This window comes from Micromys minutus (genome assembly GCF_963924665.1).
Source record: "Micromys minutus genome assembly, chromosome: 3".
Classification (NCBI taxonomy): domain Eukaryota; kingdom Metazoa; phylum Chordata; class Mammalia; order Rodentia; family Muridae; genus Micromys; species Micromys minutus.
The window spans coordinates 24,739,283-24,762,390 of NC_137972.1; the positions used below are offsets into that span (position 1 = coordinate 24,739,283).

Below are 23,108 nucleotides of genomic sequence, written 5' to 3' on the forward strand. Positions count from 1 at the left end.
CATATCCAGACTCATTAGTGCTGATAGTTTTCCAATAGGAGCTCTGTTTCTTGTCCTGGAAGGGTATATAAATCTGAAAATCATCTTTAGATTGTTCTTTTTTGGTATTAAATACTGTTGAGGCTCCATACGCCATCCATAAGCCTCCCCAAGAAAGCTTTTACCTTCTTTGAGCTGCTAAAGTTCTAGGTTTGAGTTACGTGGGTTAATTCTCCATGTGGTTTTTAACCAGGAGAGATCTTGCCAGAATGTTTCCATTCATCCCCAGCCAACACCTATCATCCTTGGCCTGGCAGCAAACCCTTTCACCTCCCCACGCCCTTGTTACTGCCTCTCCAGTCCCTTGGCTGCCCTTTGGGGTTTGCATACTTGTTTAACTGGTTCCTAGAAGCCTCCTAAAGATCTTACTTTACGGAGATCTGGCTATACAAATTAAGAGTAGGAGTTGATACTGATACAAATACATCTAATTTATAATGCGAATGCTTCAATTTTTTTTCTCTAAATACAAATTAATTACACATGGGTTTTCAGTGAAGAGTGGGCTCGAGAAAACAACTAATTATGGCTGAGGTTAGCAAACGGCTACAGTTAAAAGCACAAATCTCAGCTATTATCATAAGGTAACACCCTACAGTAGGTAAAGGTTAAGAAGAGCAATTATCTTCACTATCTATGCTCTGTTTTTTTTTTTTTTTTTTTTTTTTAAATCAAGCTTCCAAGAGTGGCCGGCACACAGTAGGTGTTCCAAGAGCCAGGAGAGACTGTTAAATTTGTGTTACAAATAAAACGAGGCTCCCCCACCGTATGCACTGCCTTCCCAAAGGCAGCACCATTGTTCATCTCTTTACACCCCGCCTTTTCCATTGTTTTGGGCGTTCTGATTCTTTAACATGTGCGTGTGACTTTAGAGATCCAGAAACACACAATCAACCTTGAAATCACAGACTTAAATATTATTCAAAGCAAGTTGCATCAGGCTCCTGCTTTTAAATTAATTGCAGCGTCTAACGGGTTCAGTTTCTGTGCGGCGTTGTTTCCCGCCTTCTTGGAGTTGAGGCAAGGGATTAAACAATCAGCATTCTCTCGCCGTTCCCTCAATCTCAAAGTTTTTTCTTTCCTCCTTTTCCCGTCCCTCTGCTCTATTTCCTTTCACAAACCGTCGTTTCTCAAGGGTCTTTGCTCCGCTTCCTCCCTCTCGGCTTGCTAGTCCCTTTGATCCTTTCTTTCGAGCCCCTATTCCCAGAAGCTGCAGAAAATACCTTCTTTTCCCCCCCTTTCACGTCACTTCCCTCCCCTCTCCCATCTCCCTCTCTTCTCCGAGGTGAGTCCCCCTCTAGAGGCCAGCGCCTTCTTAGCTTCGTGCTTTCAGACGGCGAGCGGAATTCGGAGAGAAAGAAGGGGGGAAGAAAGGAGGAGAAAGAGAGCCAGAGCCAGGGGCGGAAAAAAAAAAAAAAAAGAAAAAAAAAAACCCAACACACTCCGGCCTAGAGCTAGGAGGCCCGGGAGCTGCGTCGCCATGGCAACGGGCGCCGACAGGAAGCGAGGGACGCGCGCGAGGGCGGGCGCGGGCAGGGGGCGGGCCGGAGGAGGGGTCGGCTGCCCCGGAAGCACCTCCCCGCAGCCCCCTCCCCGCCTGCCCGCGGCCCCCCGGCCTCGGCCCCCACCCTCGCGGCGGGGCAGGAAGTGACAGGCCCGCGCGAGCCCCCGGCCTGGCGAGCCGCGGCGCGGCCGGCACCCGGACGGCGGGAGGGGCGGGGAGCGGCGGCCGCGCCGGGCACCTCCCACCGCGCCTGGGCCCCCGCCCCTCCAGGAAGGGGAGGAGGCGGCGCGCCGCCGAGGCCGAACGACCCCCCTCCCCGCCCCTGAGGTGGACGCCCCCCGCGAGGACTCGGGTGCGGAGCCGGGCGCGAAGGTAACCGGGCGGCCGCGGGCCGGGGAGGGGCCGCATCCCGGGGTCTCGGCGGCGCGGGGATGTTTCCTCAGCCACCTCGGCGTGTGCAACGCCCAGGTACCTCCCCCAGCCGCGCTCCTGCCTCCCGCTCCGCTGCGCTCTGCGATGCTTCGGTGCTGCGCGTCCCGGTCTCCGTGCTTTGCGTTCGCTGTGCTCAGTGCTGTCTGTCCATCACCTCGCTGCCTCTGATCGCTCGTCTTCTCATTCATTTCTCCCTTCCCCGACTTTGGTCCTTCCATCCGAGCATGCTGTCTCTCCCTGCTTCTCGCGCACCGCCGGGCTGCCCAATCTCTCAGTTCCTCGACTTCTATCCCCCCACCCCCCTGCTTGGCTCCCTACTATTAGAATGTCCATTTCCCTGCTTACCGAGTCCGTTCGCTTCGGGCACAGCACTGTATCCACCCCCTTCTCCCGGTGTGTTTGTTTTCTCTTTGGAACTGCGTTTTTATGACGGTTTTGTGAAGAACAAGAACCCCTGAGAGTCTTCCCGAGGCACCTCTCACCCCTTGCTTCTCACTCCATTCTTACTGCAACAGAGTTTTATACTCGAGGGTATTGACTTCTTCCAACACCTGACCCAATAGGCCCAGTAGTATGTCCATCTCAATATTACTTTCTAGTCCCTTCCCATCGGTGTGCATCTTAACCCGGTTGAATCCTTACACACCCACACCCAGATGGTGGTACCGTTTACGATGGCCATTCACTCTTCTCTCAGTTTTAATTTTTAACTTGAGCTTGCCACCTAAACGGTTTGCTATCTTCACTTTCTTCATTGAATCTGGAACTCAACGTTAATGGGAAAAAAAAGAGGATTTTTAAGACATAGATTTGTGTGCCTTCGAGGTTTTTGATGGCAGTTGTTTCCCTGGTGGAAAAGACTTTAAATTGGCCCTTCTCTGTTTCACGATCTGGGGGAAATTGAGGGGGTCATCGAATTGATGAACGTTTTTTATATAAGCCTCTATTGCAAGTAACAGGGTCTTCTGTCTCCGAGTCCAGTGAGTTAAGTCCAGTAATCTGTTCAACTGTGCCGTGCTACCTCTAATCCTTACCCACTTTCTTTCCTTCACATGCTGATATTGAGGATTCATGGGTCTGTATCTGTTCAGTGCTTTGATATTTTGGCAAAAGATGTGGGGAGAAAGGTAGACCAAAGTTGATAGGCTACCCTGTCTGTACCTCTTCCATTATATCCGTGTGTGGAGTGGCATTTGTTTGTTCCTAAAATGGGTAGAGTTCTCTAGGGACAATATGTGACAGTATCGATGTGGGGAGAGAATTGGGGGAGAACTAAACTTTAATGGCCAAGGCCAAGACTTTGACTTTTGCTTACTTGTTTGAGATGCATTCCTGAAATAAATTCATTCATCTAATGAAACTAGAGACAGCCCCTAGAAGAAACTATGGCCGGACATTTATATTCCCAAGTCAGATATTGCCTGGGTGACCTGATATTTCTAGTAGCCCCTCGTTTCAAAAGTAAAGAATTTACAGTGTAAACTGAATGAAAGAACAGAAAAATAAGGAGTAAAATGATGTCATTTTCCTGCTGCTTTTGAAGAGTGTTTCTGTTTGCTTTGTTTCTTTTCTTTTTTGATATGCATGTATTTTTTTAAATTTAATTTTCCTAGTTTTGATGTAGGTGCCAGAGGGTAGATTCTTATACTTTAGTGTCGCACATACTTGAGAGTATGTAACATGTTCACTTGGTTACTTATTTGCTAATAGGGACACTGAAGTTATAAAAGGAGAAGTGACAGGCCCATTAGTAGCTTGACCTTGGATATGTGGGCTAGCTCTTCTGTCCCCAACATTTCTCCGCTTCCAGGACCTGTCCACTCTGTCTACCTGGTCAGTCTCTCAGGGCTCTCCTCCAGGAAATGAGGACAGGGGATTCTCACACTGAGTGATACTGCTTTGATGACAGTTTTGTTGTTTGCTTCTTTTTTTTTTTTTTTTTTTTTTGGTTCTGGGAAGAGACAAAGTAGTGTAAAGACTTGGTACACAGAAGATCCTTGTTCCCCCTATTACAAAATGGAGACCATAGTATTTACCATACAGCACTGTAAAGCATAGCAGAGTTGGGCCAAGGAAAGAAGGCAACTAGAAGTGTCACTGGAAATGCTGTCCATTGTGAGCATGATAATGATGGTGGGGGTAAAAATAACAGCAAGTTTTGAATGGGTCGGTTTTAAACTGTTGAAATGCTCGGGGACGAAAGGTGGCTTTTGTACTGTAGTATTGTGAGGTGGCTTGCTTGTAGTCTGGCCATTTGCTTTAATGGTAGCCAAGAGGGGGTATGTAAAGTTTTTTTTTTGTTTGTTTGTTTTCCTTTTTCTTTTAAGACAGTGAAAAGACTTTTTCAAGACACTAGCTTGAAAAGATAGTGGAGTGAGGAAGATATTGCAGATTTGGGAGTTGTAAGATCTCAGAGGAAGATTCTTAGATACTTTGTGGATTTACTGTGATTTTTGAATAATAATGACATGAAACAACATTTTTGATTCGAGGTATAACTTTAACCTTTTACTGATTCCTGTCTAGGGCTTGAGTCAGAGCACCATTCTTGGGGACCCTGGAACGCTATCATGGAAACGGAGAGTGAGCAGAACTCTAGTTCGACCAATGGGAGTTCCAGCTCGGGGGCCAGTTCTCGGCCCCAGATAGCACAAATGTCCCTGTATGAACGGCAAGCAGTGCAGGTGAGGCTCAACTGAGGTCTGTGCTATCGGCTTGGGTGAGGCAGAGATACCTACCAGAAGATCATCATCCCCAGGCTCTTTCCCAGTACAGAGTGAGCTTTCTTCCACTAAAGAACCTTAGCACTTTACAAAGTTGGTACATTGCTTAAAACAAAATGAAATGACCAAATTTCACTCTGGGTTTGCTTGTTCTAAGTTCAAGTCCAGCTTGGGCCACTTGGTGAGAACCTGTCTTTCTTTTTAAAACATTAAAAAAAATATATATATATGAGTGCACTGTAGCTATCCTCAGACATACCAGAAGAGGGCATCAGATCCCATTACAGATGGTTGTGAGCCACCATGTGGTTGCAGGGAATTGAACTCAGGACCTCGGGAAGAGCAGTCAGTGCTCTTAACCTCTGAGCCATCTCTCCAGCTTGAGAACCTGTCTTGAAATAAAACTATGAAAAGATAGAGCTGGAGAATGTAGTTAATTGATTCAATACGAAATACTATAAAGTTCACACATGAATAAATAAGGATCAGTCTAGTAATTAGGTTTTAACTTACCATTTCTTTTTATTTAATTTACCATTTCTTTTTAATTTACCATTTCTTTTCATTGTTTAAAAACATTTACTTACTATTTACATGTGTGTGTATGCGTGTTTGTTGTCTGTAGTGCTGTGTATGTGGAGGTCAGTGGACACTTAAGTGTTTTGTTTATGCTGTGCAGTGTATGTAGGTGCCGTTGGCCCTCGAGCTTCTGTCTCTGTCTGCCGTCTCATAGAGTGCTGCATTACAGATGTGCGCCACTGCACCTGGCCTTTTGTTTTAAGTTGTTCTGAGACTTGAACTCAGGTTCTTGGAGTTGTGCTACTGGTGCACTTCCCACAGAGCTCTTTCCTGCTTCAGTTGTCAAGTTTTCAGTTTGGGGCCTTAAATTATTTTGAGTAGTAAAAGTATCAGTGACCTTTTAGACATTTACTTTTGGACAAATAGCAAATTCTATACTTTAAATGTTCTGCTTGGAAATGAAACAGTTTTCTTAAAAGACTGGTAGAATGGTTGTAATTATTAAAGAACAAGAGCATAGCAAAATACAGTTGACACTAAAATGATCCCTGTCATTTTTGTAAGTAGCCATGGACATGATATAGTAGGTATTTGGAAATGTCAGTTAGTTGAGTTTTGCCTGGTAGAATTGTTCAGAAGTTACTACCGTGGTGCTATCATCTGTCTTTGAACACTTAAGGACCTGTATCTCTGCTGGATACCTACGGTATATCGCTTTTTCCTTTTATTATTAGTTTGTGTATTGATTTATTTATTTGAGACATGGCTTACTCTGTTATCATGGCTGGCCTGGAACTCATCATTTTCCCACTTCAACTTTTTGAGTGCTGGGATTATAGGCATCTGCCTCCATGTCTAGCTTTTCCTTATATTAGTCAGTATCCCATTTATTTGTAGTTTGTCTAGATCTTGCTATATATTTTCAGGTCTTATTTTGAGAAGTAAAAGTTCATATGCACTGGTCTGCTTCTTTATATGTAAGGACAGGCCATATAGTCAGTTGTCTCTGTTGGTTTAGATGGCTGAATAGACTACTGGATCCAGCATCGTAAGGAGAGATCGGATGCTGATGTTGTTTCCTATGGTTCTCCTTCCTGAGTCCCTTTGCAACAGTGATGTACATAGAGTTAGGAGTGAAGGTTCTAAATATTGTATCCTGTCTTCTAGGCTCTGCAAGCACTGCAGCGGCAACCTAATGCAGCTCAATATTTCCACCAGTTCATGCTCCAGCAGCAGCTCAGTAATGCCCAGCTGCATAGCCTGGCAGCTGTTCAGCAGGTGAGAGGTCAGCAGCCATCTGGGACAGGAGGGAGGGGTGAGGTACTGCATGTTTAGGGTAGGGAAGCAGTTTGGGGCAATCTGCATCCCACACCAAAGCCTTCCTTTGCCACCTGTACTTGTTGGAGAAAGGATGGTTTTAGATTATGGGATTGAAGTATGAACTGTGGGAGACTCTTCAGAGGTGGAATAGCTGTGTTGTAGTAATATGTACTACTAAGTTCTATCTAATGTGTAGTAATAATATGTACTACTAATATATAGCTATTGAGTACTAGAAATGTGACTAGTTCAAATTGACATGACATTAAGATTTTAGAAGACATCAGTTGACAAAAAGAAGGTAAGAAATCTCAATAATTTTGATGTCCTTTTAATATTGCACTGATTATATTTGGGGGCAGAGTTGGATCTCTGAGGCAAAATCACATACCTTAAATGTGTAAAACTCTGGATTCAGTTCCATCTGCCATCCCTCCCCAAATGATAGTATTTATTCTGTATGTATTGTATTAAATAAGTTACTGAACTTTTTATCATCCCGCTTACTACTTGTTATACGTAGTAGAAAACAGCTCATTTGATGTTATGTTGGACTAGTCTGCGTTAGATTTATCAGTGACTGGAGATGTGGGCTGAAGCTGGAGTAACAGTACAGGCTGCCCGTCTGTCTGCCTGACGTTCCTGTGCAGGCTTATGTGGTCATGTGACATATCATGAATAGTGATGAATGTTTTTCATACTCCAGCATACAGTCTCTGTTGTTATCTGGGATTTCTGTTTTGTTCATGGATTGATGCTGCAAGACCAGGAGACACAGCCTTTTCACTGTTTCTCTTATGCTTCCCCTTGAACAGGCCACGATTGCTGCCAGTCGTCAGGCTAGCTCCCCAAACAGCAGCACTGCCCAACAGCAGACCGCCACCACCCAGGCCTCGGTGAGTGCTGTCTCCTTGAGAGCAGTATCTGTCAAGGTCTGGTCTTTGCAGCTGATCTGGGAGGTTGATTTTGTCACCAGTGGGTATCTATATCTCTTAATTAGAGATTGGCCAAAAAAAAAAAAAAAAAAAAAAAAGAAACCTATTTGAACCTGTGTGTCCATACTGGCTTCATACTTATAGTGATCCTCCTGCCTCTGCCTCCTGAGTGCTGGTATTACAGATGTGCACTACTGTGTATGACCTACTGTACAGGAGCCTTTAAATGGGCAAGCCTAAAGAAGGAAGGAGAAACTCTTGGAGAAGAAGAGATAACAAATGAAAGGTTGCTTTTCCAGAGAAAGAAAATTTGTTTCATTTCTTTTCTTTGCCTGCTCAAGTATTAAAACTGATTGTGGGCTTCCTTTCTTTTTGGTTGTCTTTTTGCTTTGGTAATATTCCAAAGTAGCTAGGATGAAGTGTTGGATGGAAGCTACCATTTATTTCCCTTGACTTCATGAAAGTGACATCCTGTTCTTGATTATACCACTCTCAAGTTGCCAGCTGTGTATTTTCCTTGATTTCTACCCAAGTCCTCAGCCCTGGTTCCTCTCTGTACTGCACAGATCAATCTGGCGACGACGTCAGCGGCTCAGCTCATCAGCCGATCCCAGAGTGTGAGCTCCCCCAGTGCTACCACCCTGACCCAGTCTGTGTTACTGGGGAACACCACTTCCCCACCTCTCAACCAGTCCCAGGCCCAGATGTATCTGCGGGTAAGTCATAGTCACCACCACCATTGTCCTGGGTTGCCATTCATAATTTATCTTCCCTGGCAAAGAATGAAAGTATTTTTTCAGTGCTATCAAGGGAACCCAGGGCCTCATGCATACTAGGCAAGCGCTTAGCCCCTGGGCGATACCCACGGTCTAAAGGCTGTTTTATTTCATTCTGGTCATCCACGTTTTTAAGACAAGCCGATCTACTTCTCATGCCTTATGTAGGCTAGAAAAGATGCTTTTAGATAGTGCTGAGATCCTCTGCTGGAGGAGGTGGCATTGATATTTGACAGGTCAGTGTTAGGTGTAGTCTAGTCTTTAAACGTGCAACTTGAGTACACAAATTGTAGGTGTCTCTCAGCTAATCTGTTTCTGTGTAGAACCATGTGTTCTACAATCCTCACTGTCTGAATGTCTTTGATGTTTGACTCTGTTATCATTCGTAGTCTTCTGCACATTCCAGGTTTCCTTCCGGATGATTCCTGACATTTGGAGGAGAGGTTCTTGGGTTGGTGTGGAAAAGGGCAGGCTCAGCTGTCTAATACCTGCTGTTTTTTGTCTTGTGGTCCTTTCCTTCCATCTCTTCTGTCTTCTCTTTTCTTCCTTTTACTCTCCTTCCTCCTCTCCTCGCCAGCCACAGCTGGGCAACCTATTGCAGGTTAACCGGACCTTGGGCCGGAATGTGCCTCTAGCCTCCCAGCTCATCCTGATGCCTAATGGGGCAGTGGCTGCCGTCCAGCAGGAGGTGCCGCCCGCTCAGTCTCCTGGAGTTCATGCAGATGCAGATCAGGTCAGTGGCACCACTCACTGTGGAGAAGCCCGGGAGCATGAAGGGGATGACCACAGGCCAGGCCCCACACTTGGCCCCTTTACTGATTCTTCTCATTCTTATGTGTGTCTGTTTCAGCTTCCCTTTCCTCAACTCCGCAAAGAAAAACTCCCTTAAAGTACTTGAGTTGCTTTGAGCTAAAGAAGGAAGTAGAATCACCTAAAATGATCCCCATGGATCTGGACATCTCACAGTACAAGTTAATTTTTAGGGCATCCTTTTGTCCTCTGTAGCTTAGCTTTGTTGAGTCTCTTAATCTCCTCATAGAAATGTCATGTGAAGACAGGGATGTTGAAGGGAATTCTGTTAAGGTAGATGTGAAGTAGGCCTGGCTGAGTTGCTGGTAGGATGTTTGGTTCCTTCTGCTCTTAACTTACTACAGTTCCCAACTTCCAGTCTCCTGTTCCTGTTCCTGTTTCATCAGTAAAGTCTTTCTTCCCATTGTTTTTTGTGACTTTTCCCCAATATACATGTGTTTTAATTTTAAACATGTATGAGATGTAAACTGGGGCCTTACATATAGTTGTCTCATTCGTCTAGTCTGTCAGAAACTGCATAGCATATTGTGCTTGGATATGTGTTCAGAGTTTCGGAGCACTAAGAAGAGATGAGCCAGATCTTGAGAGAGCTTAAGGGGACAGCAGTGCTGTGCCCCTGAGTTTCCAGAACCGACTGTATTACTTGCAGGATACTTGAGTGGAGTCTTAAGGGATTAGCTGATTGATTTGGAGTGAGGAGAGAACTGAGGAAGAAGAGCAGCTCAGAAGGCACCACCATTCATTTACAGAAATCAGACCCTTGGGGAGGCTGGGTAGTAGAGACAGTAGGGCTCTGATGTGGCTCTGCAGTAGGGCCTGTCAAGCATTGGGTTGATCTCCAGTTTTGTCAAAAACAAAACAAAGAAACAATGAGCCTAATGGTAGGAGATGTCGAGTGGTGGAAGGAGACTAAAAGCCAAGGAAAGGAGGTTGTAGTTAAGTTTATAGGCAGCCGGGCAATGGTGCCTGGGACTCAAGGCAGGAGCAGACAGATTTCTGTGAGTTTGAAGCCAGTCTGATCTACAGTCTCAGGAGAGCCAGGACTACACAGAAACCCTGTCTTTAAAACAAAACAAAATAAAACAAAACAAAAATCCTGCAAAACAATAACAGCCCCCCCCCCAAAAAAAAACCCAAGAAACTTTATGGATAGCAGAGACCATTATTGGCTATTGAACAGCAGATGAACAGAATAAGACAATACTTGAGAAACGATCAAGGAACATGTGTCTCCTAAAAGACTCTTGGTGTCATCTAATCATAAAATACCTTTGCAGGCTGTTCTAGCAGTAATAGACAAAGAGGAGTCTGGTTGTGTTTTCATATCAGTTCTTTAGTTTAATCATCCATCCATCCATCATCCATCCATCCATCTATCCACCCATCCATCCATCCATCATCCATCCATCTATCTATCCACCCATCCATCCATCTATCCATCATCCATCCATCCATCCATCATCCATCCATCCATCTATCCACCCATCCATCCATCCATCATCCATCCATCCATCATCTATCCATCCATCTATCCACCCATCCATCCATCCATCATCCATCCATCTATCCACCCATCCATCCATCCATCCATCCATCCATCCATCCATCCATCCATCAATCCATTCACCCATCCATCATCCTTCCATCCACTGAACCTCAGTATGAGCACAGCAGTTAGAATGTGCACCTGCTGTCTGGGTTAGGCCCCAGTTCTGCATTTAACTGTCTAATTTAGATCACCTTGGACACGTGATCTACATTAGTCTTTCTACTGTGATCTCTTCACAGATAGAGTGTACCTAATGTATGATGTATTGTGAGGGCTGATTGACTTGTATCACATCTGGACTTAATATTTAAGATTGTTAACTGTTACTATTAGTTAACTATTACCAGTGTGTAGTTTTGGATGCTCAGGAAAGTCATGATAACTACATGTTTGGAGAGCATGGATCCTTAAAGTGCTATTAAGCAAACAGTTACCTAAGTGGTATACTAATTGCCTCATTAGCAAGAATAAGGCGTTCTAAGAATAAAGACGGGAACTCAGTCGTGGGATGGGCTAGAAATCAAGGAGGTGACATTTAAAATTGTCTTTATAGAAGTTAACCATGTATGGCTGTGAGGAGCTGTTGAATGCTCGAGAACATGAGTTCTAAAGATCTTGAAGAAAGAAGAACTGGCTTGCTTGAGGAATTACAAGATGGCTTATTTTCTTGGAGGACTAGACCATTGGAAGGAAACTTACCTCACAGGGCTTTGGGACTCTGTTTAGGATTTTAGGTCTTTTATCAAGGGTAATTAATTAGAAAGCTTTATAAAGGTATAAAGCTATAAAAAGGCTTTAGTATGAAAGTAGTAGGGAGAGCTGTGTTGTATGTGTTACTAGGGAAATGAATCATTTAGGAGAGAGATGGTGTTTGGGTGCTCAGCACTAAAGGTGGAGGGGTCCATGGATACGAGAGTAACAAGTATTCCTGAAGGTGGAGGAAACTGGTTCAGAGTTTGGGGAACAGAAGGAGTGCCAGGTCTGAGGCCTGGAACAGAGCGGTTGGTGCTCTTTATGGTATGAACACTGAAGACGAGGAATTAGGTTGAAGTTCAGTTTTGGACATGCCAAATTAGAAATGTTTTTGAGACATGCATGAGATACTGAGCATCTCTGGGCGTGATCATTGAGTTTAGGAGAGCTAGCTTGGAGCTGAGGTGAAAATGGTAGATATGAACGGCACGTCTTTGGAAGTTAAGGAAATATTAACAATTGTTATGGAGAGCACCTGGACTGAAGAGAACATGTAGTAGAGCTCAGAGGGTTGGGACAAACCCCTATGAAAGGTGATGGGGCGACGGAGGGAAGCAGGAAAGAACAGCAGAGAAGAGAGAAGGTCTAGACTGTAGTAACTGGAAGACAAAGGAATAGGATCTTGCAAGACTGGTGTGGGTATGGGGATAGGGGTAGGAGCCACTCATTTCTTTTAGTGTAAAGAGGAAAACAAGAATGGATTTTTTAGTTTGGAGGAGGATCTACTTTAGAGGAGTTGGAGGGGGATTGAACTTGAAGGAATATTGAGTTTGAAGTATGCGTGGAGAGTGTGAATGGGTTTAGTGGATTCACAAGAATTTAGTCATGAGGAAAGGAGGCTGCGGCTGGGGAAGCGGGTACAGGCAGCGGGAGGGGTGCAGGCAGATCACACAGTCAGGAGAGGCTGATAGAGCCAAGGGTAAGAGTTGCTATGACAGGCGTGAGGACTGGAGCCGAGGAGTGCCCTTGGTAGGAGGAAGGGGAGTGAGAGGGCCTGGTAATGCAGGGAGGGTGGGTCTTCATTGTCTCTCAGAGGTGGAGGGAGGGGAGCAGAGAGGGTGGTTCTGAGTGTAGGGAGAATGGAAAAGTGGAATGGCCATTGCAGAAGAGAAGCTGAGTAAGCAGTCTAGCTCTCAGTGCTGAAGAGAATTCCAGGCACCTCTGCAAAGCTGGCCTTCTCTGTCCCACTGTTCTGATTCAAGTTTCTACTTTACCTGGCTCTATTGTTCTTGTGTTGGAAGTGGTCTTCCTGACTTTAGTCATGACTACCTCTAGGCTTCTTCCATGTTTCTATCGAGATGACTTTAATACAAACAAAATCCCAGGGATGGCTCAGGCAAAGTGCTCCTGGAAGCTCCAGGACCGGAGTTCCGTTTTCACAACCCACATTAAAAAACAAAGCAAAGCACGACCCACCCACCCAGTCATGGTGGTGCTTGCTTGTAATTCCAGCCGTGGTGAGACGTTAGCCTACTCCATCCAGTACGTAAGTTCCAGGACAGTGAGAAACCTTGCCTCAGAAAAGGTGGTGCCTGAGGAATTGCATAGTGGCATCTTTTGACCTACACATGCACATGTACATATGTGTATCTGTACCCACATATTCATGAGCACCTGCACATACATAACACGCATGTATATACAGTGAAAACAAGAAAGGTATTTTGTTACTTTTTAAAAATATTACCTCGTACACAGAATTTGATTGGTTCTAGTGATGTGGTTTGTTACCATCTTACTATTGTTCCTCTCATGGCTTACTTTTTTAAAAATTCAGTTTTAAATAAAAATGAATTATTTTTGTACAAGTGTGTGCCTGCATGAGTGTATGTGCAGTGCATGCATGCAGGGCTGAGAGGGTAGATGCTGGGATCAGTAAGATCTTAGCTCCTGAGCCATCTCTCAAGCCTTTTACTCAGTTTTTTTTTTTTTTTTTAATAGAAGTGGCAAGCACCTGGGGGTGTAGCTCAGTGGTGAAGTGCTGGCCTTGTGTGTAGAAGATGCCCTGGTTGAATCCCCAAAACAATGTAAAAAGCATTTTTCACTGTGTCTGTTCTTATCCATGGTACTGAGTATATGTACTAATTTCTAGGATCATCCTTCCCTTGGTTTCCTTTAATACAGCTTTTTTAAAATCTCTTTACATATTTCTAAAATTTACTTTGAAAATTAATTTTAATGGAAAATTCAAATGTATACACAAAATCTAAATCTGTGTTTTTACCATTCAGTTTCAATAATTACCAATAGGTGGCCATTTCGTATAGGCTCTAGCCCTCTGTCTGATTAATTAACCATGAATTAATTTGAAGCAGTTTCTAGGTATCATGTGTTTATATGCATACATGCATATAATATATAACAATATATAAACAGTAGTATGTAATATAAATATTGTTATGTATTTTGAAATGATATGTTTATATTTAAATTTATAGGAAACTTAGCTATGTGTAATCTTTTTGAGAATAGAGTTTCATTTGTGCTTTGAGATAGAATTTTGCTATGTTGGTCAGACTAGCCTTGAATAATGGACTTGCTTTCCTCTTGCCTTGGCCTGAGTAACATGGACAGCAGCAGCGAGGCTCTGCATCTGGCCTGACAATACTTTCTTCACAGCATATTGACAATATACTTTTGTTTTCTAGTCATTCTTTAATTTTTGTGTAATATTCTGTTGTCTGTATATAGTCCTCTTTGGTGATTGTTGGTTGGTCTGGGTTATTATTCTGCGTTATTCATCTGCCGTGTGCAGTGTCCCTTGTGGAGTTCTAGTGTGGATATGTGGGTGTGTAAACATGTGGACTGTCACCATTAGGGTACAGTGACAACAGTCATCATTAAGGTGGTGACAGTTTGTCCCTCAGAATATTTTTAAGTAATAGACTCAGCTGTGGATTTTACTGAGCTTGTTCTGATTATTAAGACTAACTGTGATGTATTCTGGTGAATAGAATCAACCAGGAAACTATTTTCCTCTCCCTTTGTGTTCATGCCAGCACTGTTATTTTCTAGGACTGTTAATAATAAACAAGACAGTTACAATTCAGACTGTTTCTTTTAACACTGAAGGCCCTTAGTGACTTAGCAAAGTGCCTCCCTAGCCCCAGCTACCTTTCTTCTTTCTTCTTTTCCTGCTCCCTATATTTCAAACAATAAAATGTTTATATTAAAACATCACATTATGTTTTAGTTCTGTGGCTTAGGTGTGCCTTTAGGTATTTCCCTGTGTCTTCTCTGAGCCTCAGGACAGACATCATCTGTTTTAGAAGACTTTAGCCTCCCAGTCAGGGTTGAGTTTATGTTCTCCTGTAAAGTTTGTTTATATTTATGTGTATATTGTTGGGTTATGCTTGTTGATTTTCTACTCTAACAAACCATGCAGCAGGAGCATTTAACTCCTGTATTTCCACTATCCAAGCCAGTACCTGAAGTGCAGTAGGTATTTAACAGATGCTGAGTGAATATGAGGAAAGAGAAAGTCAGAGATATATTTTGAGGGAATTTTGTTGAAATTTGATAGTACATAACATTGTATTTACAAAGAAGCTCTTCCAGAAACTGAAGGGACCTAACTGGTGTAGAAGTCAGGGCTCAGTCAGGTGGGCTGTGGAGTGTTACAGTGTTGCTAGTTTTCTGCTTATGAGTCAGTCACAGGAATTTACAATACTTGGACAAACACACACACACATATATATGTATATATTAATATCTTCCAGGTGCAGAACTTGGCAGTGAGGAACCAACAGGCCTCAGCTCAAGGACCCCAAATGCCCGGCTCCACTCAGAAGGCTATCCCTCCTGGAACTTCTGTTTCTGGCCTCTCCCAGGCTTCTAGTCAGGCTCTAGCTGTGGCACAGGCTTCATCTGGTGCCTCAGGCCAGTCACTCAACCTTAGCCAAGCTGGTGGAGGCAGTGGGAATAACCTCCCAGGCTCCATGGGTCCAGGTGGAAGTGGCCAGGCGCCTGGGGGTTTGGGTCAGTTGCCTTCTTCAGGACTGGCTGGTGGAAGCTGTCCCCGGAAGGGCACAGGAGTGGTACAGCCCTTACCTGCAGCTCAAACAGTGACTGTGAGCCAGGGAAGCCAAACAGAGGCAGAAAGTACAGCGGCCAAGAAGGCAGAAGCAGATGGGAGTGGCCAGCAGAGTGTGGGCATGAACTTGACTCGGACAGCCACACCTGCCCCCAGCCAGACCCTTATTAGCTCAGGTAAGGTGCCATCTCTCATGATGTCATTAATTTCTCAGAAGAAATTTGGAATATTTAGAGCACCCTTACCTCGTCCCACACAAGCATTTAAAAACAAAACAAAAAAATCAGAAAGCTCTAGGGTATGGAATGGCAGAAGAAAAGAGAATCTTTGGACTTGAACATGCTAGCTCAGAGACAGGATAGTAAATGGATGGAGATCTTAGTTTCCTCTAAGCAGCTTATAAACAACTTTGTGTAGTTTCTTTTATTCAGTTTATTCATTCACTCGATTTTGATGGAATTGACAAATGTGCTAGAGATACATCTTTGAAAGTCAGATTTCCTGGTCTCATGTTCCTTGTGGTATTTATTCAGTGTGTCCCTATAGTGTAAATACCCAGGGACACATAAGACCAGCAGGTGGAGCTGTGGCTTAGTGTGGTTGACCATGCGATGATAAGGACAAACTTGAGTTAATAACAATAAGCCTGGTTTGTATTTGTTTTGAGACTGGGTCAGTCATTGATATAATTGGATAATTTCATCACAAAAATGAGATACTTACACACCATAGCTTTTCTCTTCTCCCAGTGCTTTCAGAGCGCATACTTTGTGTGTTCTTTGGACAGTCTGGTAACATGCAGGGCAGAGACTGTCTAAGTTTGCAGCAGAGGAGACAAGAGTGGTCAGAGCGTGTCTGCTCTTAAGACTTTTTAGGTGGTGACTTAATGTGATGAACTTTGAAAATGGAGGCATTCATAGAGGACAGTGATACTTTAACTCTTGAGTATTTATTCTGTTGGTGAATATTAAATACATCTTATGTGAAATACCAGAATGAGTTCTAACGATGTGAACATGAATAAACACAGGTTCGACCCTGTGATAATGAAGGAGGGAGTCAACCATTCTTTGCTCAGTACCGAGTGGAAGGGTTGGGTAGTTATAGCACAATAAGGAATAGAAATGGCTGAAGATTATTGCTAATTTAAGGAGCTATGCTCCATTTGTCTCTTCCTTTCTTCTCCTCTCCTGTCCTCTCCCTCCCTCTCTCCCTCCCTTCCTTTCTTCTTCTTCTTCTTCGTCTTTTTTTTTTTTTTTTTGAGCATGCTGAGCCTAGTTTCTCTCACAGACCTATACCTGGTCCTGTCTTTCTTTTTAACTTTGTATTTTGAGAAACAGTTCATTAAGCTGCTCAGGCAGACCTTGACTTGCATGAGGACTCTTGAGTACCTGAGCTTCCAGGCTGTGCTCTTAGTTATTTCCTTGAGATCTTTGTCCTGGAGGTGGTCAGCACTGTTTGACTGAGAGGAAAGAGTATGAATAAAATTATGTTCAAGCTCCATGGCCCCATGCAGGCCATATTTCTGTTCACTAATTCCCAAATAATGAGATTTCCATTCATCGAGTCTTACCTTGGGTATATCTTACAGAGAAGCTTTTGTTTTAATTTAGGAGGATTATCACTATCTGTTCCTTTTCTCCTTTGTTCCATTCTGGCTTGCTTCACACATAGCCACGTACACACAGATCCAGCCTCATTCACTGATTCAGCAACAGCAGCAGATCCACCTCCAGCAGAAGCAAGTGGTGATCCAGCAGCAGATCGCCATCCACCACCAGCAACAGTTTCAACACCGCCAGTCGCAGCTACTTCACACAGCTACTCACCTCCAGTTGGCCCAGCAGCAGCAGCAGCAACAACAGCAGCAGCAGCAGCAGCAGCAGCAGCAGCAAGCAACAACCCTCACTGCCCCTCAGCCATCCCAGGTCCCCCCTACTCAGCAGGTCCCACCTTCCCAGTCGCAACAGCAAGCCCAGACTCTGGTGGTCCAGCCCATGCTTCAGTCTTCACCCCTGTCTCTTCCACCTGAACCAACCCCCAAACCACCTATTCCCATTCAATCCAAACCTCCTGTAGCTCCTATCAAACCTCCTCAACTAGGAGCTGCTAAGATGTCAGCTACACAGCAGCCTCCCCCACACATCCCTGTGCAAGTTGTCGGGACCCGGCAGCCAGGTACAGCCCAGGCACAGGCTTTGGGATTAGCACAGCTGGCAGCTGCTGTACCTACATCCCGAGGAATGCCAGGGGCAGTCCAGCCAGGCCAGGCCCATCTGGCCTCCTCGCCACCTTCATCACAAGCTCCTGGTGCACTTCAAGAATGTCCTCCTACATTGGCTGCTGGGATGACCCTTGCTCCTGTGCAGGGAACAGCACATGTGGTAAAGGGTGGGCCTACAGCCTCCTCTCCAGTTGTGGCCCAGGTCCCTGCTGCTTTCTACATGCAGTCAGTGCACCTGCCGGTGAGTGATGTTTAGTCATTTTGAAGGCATTACTACCCATCCACATCCTAGTGGACACTGGACTGAGTGGAAGTAGAACTTAGTTTAATAGGAGAATGAAGAGTTGGGAAGGAGATTGTGGCATGCATGTGCTATTTTTTTTTAAAAGAATGTGTTTTTATATATATGTTTATGTGTGTTATATGTATATATCAGTATATACATAAATATATATGCAAATATACAGTTATATATAAAATGCCTAAACTTCAAATTCCTAAGTTTGTTACTATCTTAGGGTGTGTGTGTGTCTGTGTGTGTATGCTGATTCCATCAAGAGCTTCTTAACCAGATCTGTCTTTGTAAAGCCAATAGTTCTTAGTTGGTCTTCAGTGAGTCTTTCAGCTTCTAGCTAGGACTTAGTGATGTCTTTCTTGTCCTGATGCAGAAGTTATACATATTGGGGTGACCAAGAAGTTTAGTATATCAAAGGAAGTAAACACATTTGGGCATCTGGATCTGGAACTCAGAGTGCTTTCAGGAAGTATGCAGTTAAAGTTTTCCTTTTACACTTTAATCTTGTTTATTCCTCTTCTAGGGTAAAGCCCAAACCTTAGCTGTGAAACGCAAAGCTGAGTCTGAGGAGGAGAGAGATGACCTCTCTGCATTGGGCTCTGTGCTTCCTTCAAAAGCATCACCAGCAGCGGAGAGCCCAAAGGTAATAGAGGAGAAGAACAGTCTTGGAGGTGAGTAGCCAACTTCTAAAATCTTACTGGTTCCGGAGAACAAAGAAGTGTTTTCAGTGAGCCAAAAGATAAATCTAACTTAGTAGGAAATGGGCCAGAACGTGGTGAGCAAAAAGTAGATAGAGACACATGGGTGGATGATCAGAGATGAGCGTGTTGTGGAGGGTCAGGTTTGGTAGTGGGCAAGTCAGTTATCATCTGAACGCTTCTTATGTGTGTTTGTTTTTCAGAGAAAGCTGAACCAGTGGCCAGTTTGAATGCTAATCCTTCAAACAGTGATCTAGTAGCCTTGGCCCCTACCCCATCAGCACCACCTCCTACTCTGGCCTTGGTGTCCAGACAGATGGGGGACTCAAAACCCCCACAGGCCATTGTGAAGCCCCAGATTCTCACGCACATCATTGAAGGCTTTGTTATCCAGGAAGGAGCAGAGCCTTTCCCGGTGAGGGCAGGGCCTGGTGCTGAAAGTGGGATTGGGAAGGGAGAGGTGATCTCTTTTTTTTTTTTTTTTCTCACATTTCTCTAAAAGAAGGAAAGTGTAGAACATTCCATCATTAGAGAATGGCTCATTATGTGCTCACTTATTAGAGGGGGAGGGACAGGGGAGTTTGTGGGCCAGAAAGTGAAACTCCTGAAAGCAGAAGAAAAGGTAGCTCTTTAAACAATGGGGTTTGGTTGAGTACATTAGGTTCCTTTGTAATGAAGGAAACCAGGAGCAAACCTCAGTGATCTTTCTTGACTTGTAATTCATTGCAGCTTTGTGGAAGAAAGCTCATAATATGAGGGAGCAAGTGTAGGAACCCTAGTCTTAGGTGAAAAAAGCCCTTGTCTGCCATCTTGAACGGTTCTGGGGCTTGGAGAGATGCCGCCGCAGTTAAATGAATAAATACAGCATTCTTTCAGAGGACCTGAGTTGCTTTCTCAGCACCCATATCCCCAATTGTACCAACTCCAGCACTTGAGTTATGTGCCTGCACACCTGGCTAGGAATGGCACACACTTTCAATTTGAGCCCTTAGGGGCAGAAGAGCAGATAGATCTCTGAATTTAAGGCCAGCCTAATCTACATGGCAACTCCAGGATAGCTAGAGCCACATAATAGGACTTTGCCTCAATACTCCACTCCCACCCCCGCAAAAAAAAAATCTTAAGAAAATAAAGAATGGGATTCCTTCAGGGACAGATTTGGCCATTAACTCTGAACTCATCTAAGCAGGGACAAAGGGGCTATGAAAGGCTATAGAGGGCAGAAAGGAATTAGGCTGCCTTAACTGCTCTTTCTCTGGGACAGGTGGGATGTTCTCAGTTCCTGAAAGAAACTGTGAAGCCACTACAGGCTGGCCTTCCGACAGGGCTGAATGAGAGTCAGCCAAGTGGCCCTTTAGGGGGAGACAGCCCCTCTGTAGGTAAGTATCAGATGTTCATCGAGATGCTGGATGGATGTGGGGATTGAACCCAGGGTGTATCTCATATTATGCAAAAGTTCTACAAATGAACAGCATCCCTAGATTTTATTCTTTAGAGACAAGGTCTCACTGTGTAGCCCAGACTGGCCTTTAACTTCAGACCCTCCTAAGTCTAGGGATTATACATGGGCCAACCACACCCACTACTCATACTTCCGTACCCACCCAGTCAGTCCATCTGTGCACAGATGAGTTCTGCTGAGTGTTTGGAACTATACAAAAGAACTATAAGGGAACTTTACCAAGTTAAAAGAACAGGCTAGCTTATTTTATACCACTTAAGGATAGATTCGCCTTCCTGCCTTCGTTTCCTGTATGCTGGGATAGACCAGTCCATATACTTTTTGAGAGTCAAGCCTTTAGTGTGTTTGGTATTAGGGGTTTTCAGTTAGACTGTAGATCTTTGCAGAAAACCCTGAGGAAAATTAGTACTGAGCTCTGGGCCTAATAATAAATGAGGGATGGCAGAAACCTATGGTAAGTCAAGAATGCCTTGTTTTTCAGAGTTAGATAAGAAGGGAAATCTCCTCAAGTGTGAGTACTGTGGGAAGTACGCCCCAGCAGAGCAGTTTCGAGGCTCTAAGAGGTTCTGCTCCATGACATGTGCAAAAAGGTACTGTGGCCACCAGCCAGCTCACCCTCATGGGGTTCCCACTGGATGCTGTCCCTTCTCATAGCCGATACTTTGCTTTTTATTCTGTTCCTCAAGTTAGAATCTCATTTTCATAGCACTGTGACAGCAATCTTGTATGTCCCTCATGTATAGGTACAATGTGAGCTGTAGTCACCAGTTCCGCTTGAAGAGGAAAAAAATGAAAGAGTTTCAGGAAGCCAGCTATGCACGTGTTCGGAGGCGTGGACCCCGCCGCAGCTCCTCTGACATTGCTCGTGCTAAGATTCAGGGCAAGCGCCATAGGGTGAGCAAGCTATTGCAGAGCAAGCTAGTATGTAAAATGCCCCCCACCCCCCACCCCGGAGTTCCTTCTCTTAGTCCTGGATACAGAACTCTCAGAACTTTAGTTTGACACTGACTTTATTGATTCATATTGTAAGCGACTCTGTCCTGTCTCCTTTTACCTGACTACAAGTTTGTGCAGTTCTTTTCTGCACTTGAAATAATTCCTGGGACAGTCAGCTGGTTTACATTTGAATGGTGCTTTAAGGTAGTTGTGCATTTGCAAGTGAGATACAGCTTTAGCTCACCTGTAAGGACAGACCTTCACGTGTTGCTCTCACTGGCCTGTTTTGCTATCTCTTTTCAAGGGTCAAGAGGACTCCAGTCGGGGCTCAGATAATTCCAGCTATGATGAAGCACTCTCCCCAACATCTCCTGGACCACTGTCAGTAAGAGCTGGGCACGGAGAACGTGATCTAGGAAACACCATTACAACCCCATCCACACCAGAGTTACAGGGCATCAACCCTGTGTTCTTGTCCAGTAATCCTAGTCAATGGAGCGTCGAGGAGGTCTACGAGTTTATTGCTTCCCTACAAGGTATTGGTGGCCCTTCAGCAGAACCAGGTCCTCATTTTCCCTAGGTCATCCCACCAGACTGACTTATAAGCTGCTGGGCTGTGTTAGGCAGTTACTCAGTCCGATAGTGTGGTTTATTAATTTCCTCCAGGGCCAGCACCATTGGTCAGTGTCCACAGTTCTTTGGTATTTGTTTTTACTCTGTATTAAACATATTGCTCACTTGGTTTTTGGATAATGTATTTGGTGTGAGTAACTGAGCATGCGTGACTTCCAGAAGTCCGTAAGCAGAGACCTTAGTTGACTTTAGGGCAGGACTGCTTCCATTGAACACCATTGCTCTTTGGTATTTGTCCCTTTGAGAAAATGTTGGAAAAGCTGTTAAGTTTTTGCCAATGTAAAAGAAACCATGAGTGTAGTTTTGATGTTATTTCTTTGATGAACTTACTACTTGCTTGATGCTATATGGAGTAGCCAGCAGTTCCAATTTCTCTTGCCTTCAGGTTTGCCTCAGACTTTCTATTACTGAACTGAGGACAGTGTTTTAGACTAGCCATCACTAGACCTGTTTTAGTTTCTTTCCATTTTCTGAAGCTGCCATGCAGTTTCTCATGTTTTCCCACCTTTTTCTTTTAGGCTGCCAAGAGATTGCAGAAGAGTTTCGTTCCCAGGAGATTGATGGACAGGCCCTTTTATTACTTAAAGAAGAACATCTTATGAGTGCCATGAACATCAAATTAGGTCCCGCTCTCAAGATCTGTGCCAAGATCAATGTCCTCAAGGAGACCTAAGTGACCCTTTGTACAACTCAGCCTAAGGCAGATGCCTGACTGTTCAGGTTATAACCTGGGAAGAACTGTTCCTCTTGTGTGACCCGTGTGGGGCCTGGAGGCCAAACTGCAAGGATTGGTTGCTGGTGCTACACGGTGGCAGCTTTGACGTTTTCCCTGGGTTTTACTTAAAAACTTTCTCACGATTCATACCTACCCTAACCCAGTTTTTAGGCAGGCAGACTAGAGACTAGGACTGCTTAGCCATACCCTGGAGTGGAGTGACTAGCCAGGATCTCCCTTCTCCATGGAGGAATGTCCTATATGGTAAGGCAAGGAAATGGGTGAAATGTAGGTTTGCCTCCCCAGTGGGGAGGTCGGCTTTCCTAGCTTACGACCTGAGTAGCAAATCCGGTACTCCTGGAGTCTCACTGTGGCTGTAGCTCGGTTTTCTGTTACCGTTTTCTCCCTTAATATCAAAGTCTCTTCTGCATCCACGGCAGGGTCACCAGCCACTATAGACACTTGGCTGGTATCTGATTTGCTGCAGGGATGAAAAGTGTTTAACCCACATGTGTGGCTGTTGTCATTCTTTCTGCATCCCCGCTCCCAACTGTTCTGATCTTCAACCCTTTCTTTTCCAACTCTGCTCTGTCCTATAGCTTTACAAAACAGGAGTGTGTGGGGCTGAGGTCAGGATTGTAAGCACCTGCCTTAGGCACTATTCCTTATACAAAATATTAAATATTTTTTTCCTCAGTAAAAGGATGAAAATTGGTCTCTTCTTACTGCATTCCACTGCTTTCTCCTTAACA

The 23,108-nt window shown here is 44.5% G+C and overlaps 1 protein-coding gene across 3 annotated transcripts; it reads left to right on the forward strand.

The window, feature by feature from the left end:
* Positions 1–1,710: 1,710 nt before the first annotated feature.
* Positions 1,711–23,043, forward strand: PHC1 (polyhomeotic homolog 1). 3 transcript variants are annotated; one of them, XM_080913830.1, is made up of 15 exons: positions 1,711–1,915; positions 4,502–4,659; positions 6,385–6,495; positions 7,353–7,433; positions 8,039–8,188; positions 8,826–8,981; positions 15,080–15,569; positions 17,068–17,858; positions 18,436–18,583; positions 18,814–19,025; positions 19,875–19,989; positions 20,554–20,662; positions 20,816–20,966; positions 21,313–21,544; positions 22,160–23,043. In XM_080913830.1, the coding sequence occupies exons 2-15, from the start codon at positions 4,546–4,548 to the stop codon at positions 22,312–22,314; spliced, it is 3,015 nt and encodes a 1,004-aa protein (XP_080769956.1). In that variant the 5' UTR covers positions 1,711–1,915; positions 4,502–4,545; the 3' UTR covers positions 22,315–23,043. The 3 variants fall into 3 exon arrangements, with proteins under 3 accessions (XP_080769956.1, XP_080769955.1, XP_080769957.1); XM_080913829.1 differs by lacking the exon at positions 1,711–1,915 and adding an exon at positions 1,935–2,011; XM_080913831.1 differs by lacking the exons at positions 1,711–1,915; positions 8,826–8,981 and adding an exon at positions 1,935–2,011.
* Positions 23,044–23,108: the final 65 nt, after the last annotated feature.

Bases quoted from the DNA above. Each gene is read 5' to 3' on its own strand.
- PHC1 (XM_080913829.1), top strand. From the start codon at position 1,975: ATGTTTCCTCAGCCACCTCGGCGTGTGCAACGCCCAG. The intron at 8,189-8,825 runs GTAAGTCATAGT...TCTCCTCGCCAG, and splicing joins AGGCCCAGATGTATCTGCGG to CCACAGCTGGGCAACCTATT. The intron at 8,982-15,079 runs GTCAGTGGCACC...AATATCTTCCAG, and splicing joins TTCATGCAGATGCAGATCAG to GTGCAGAACTTGGCAGTGAG.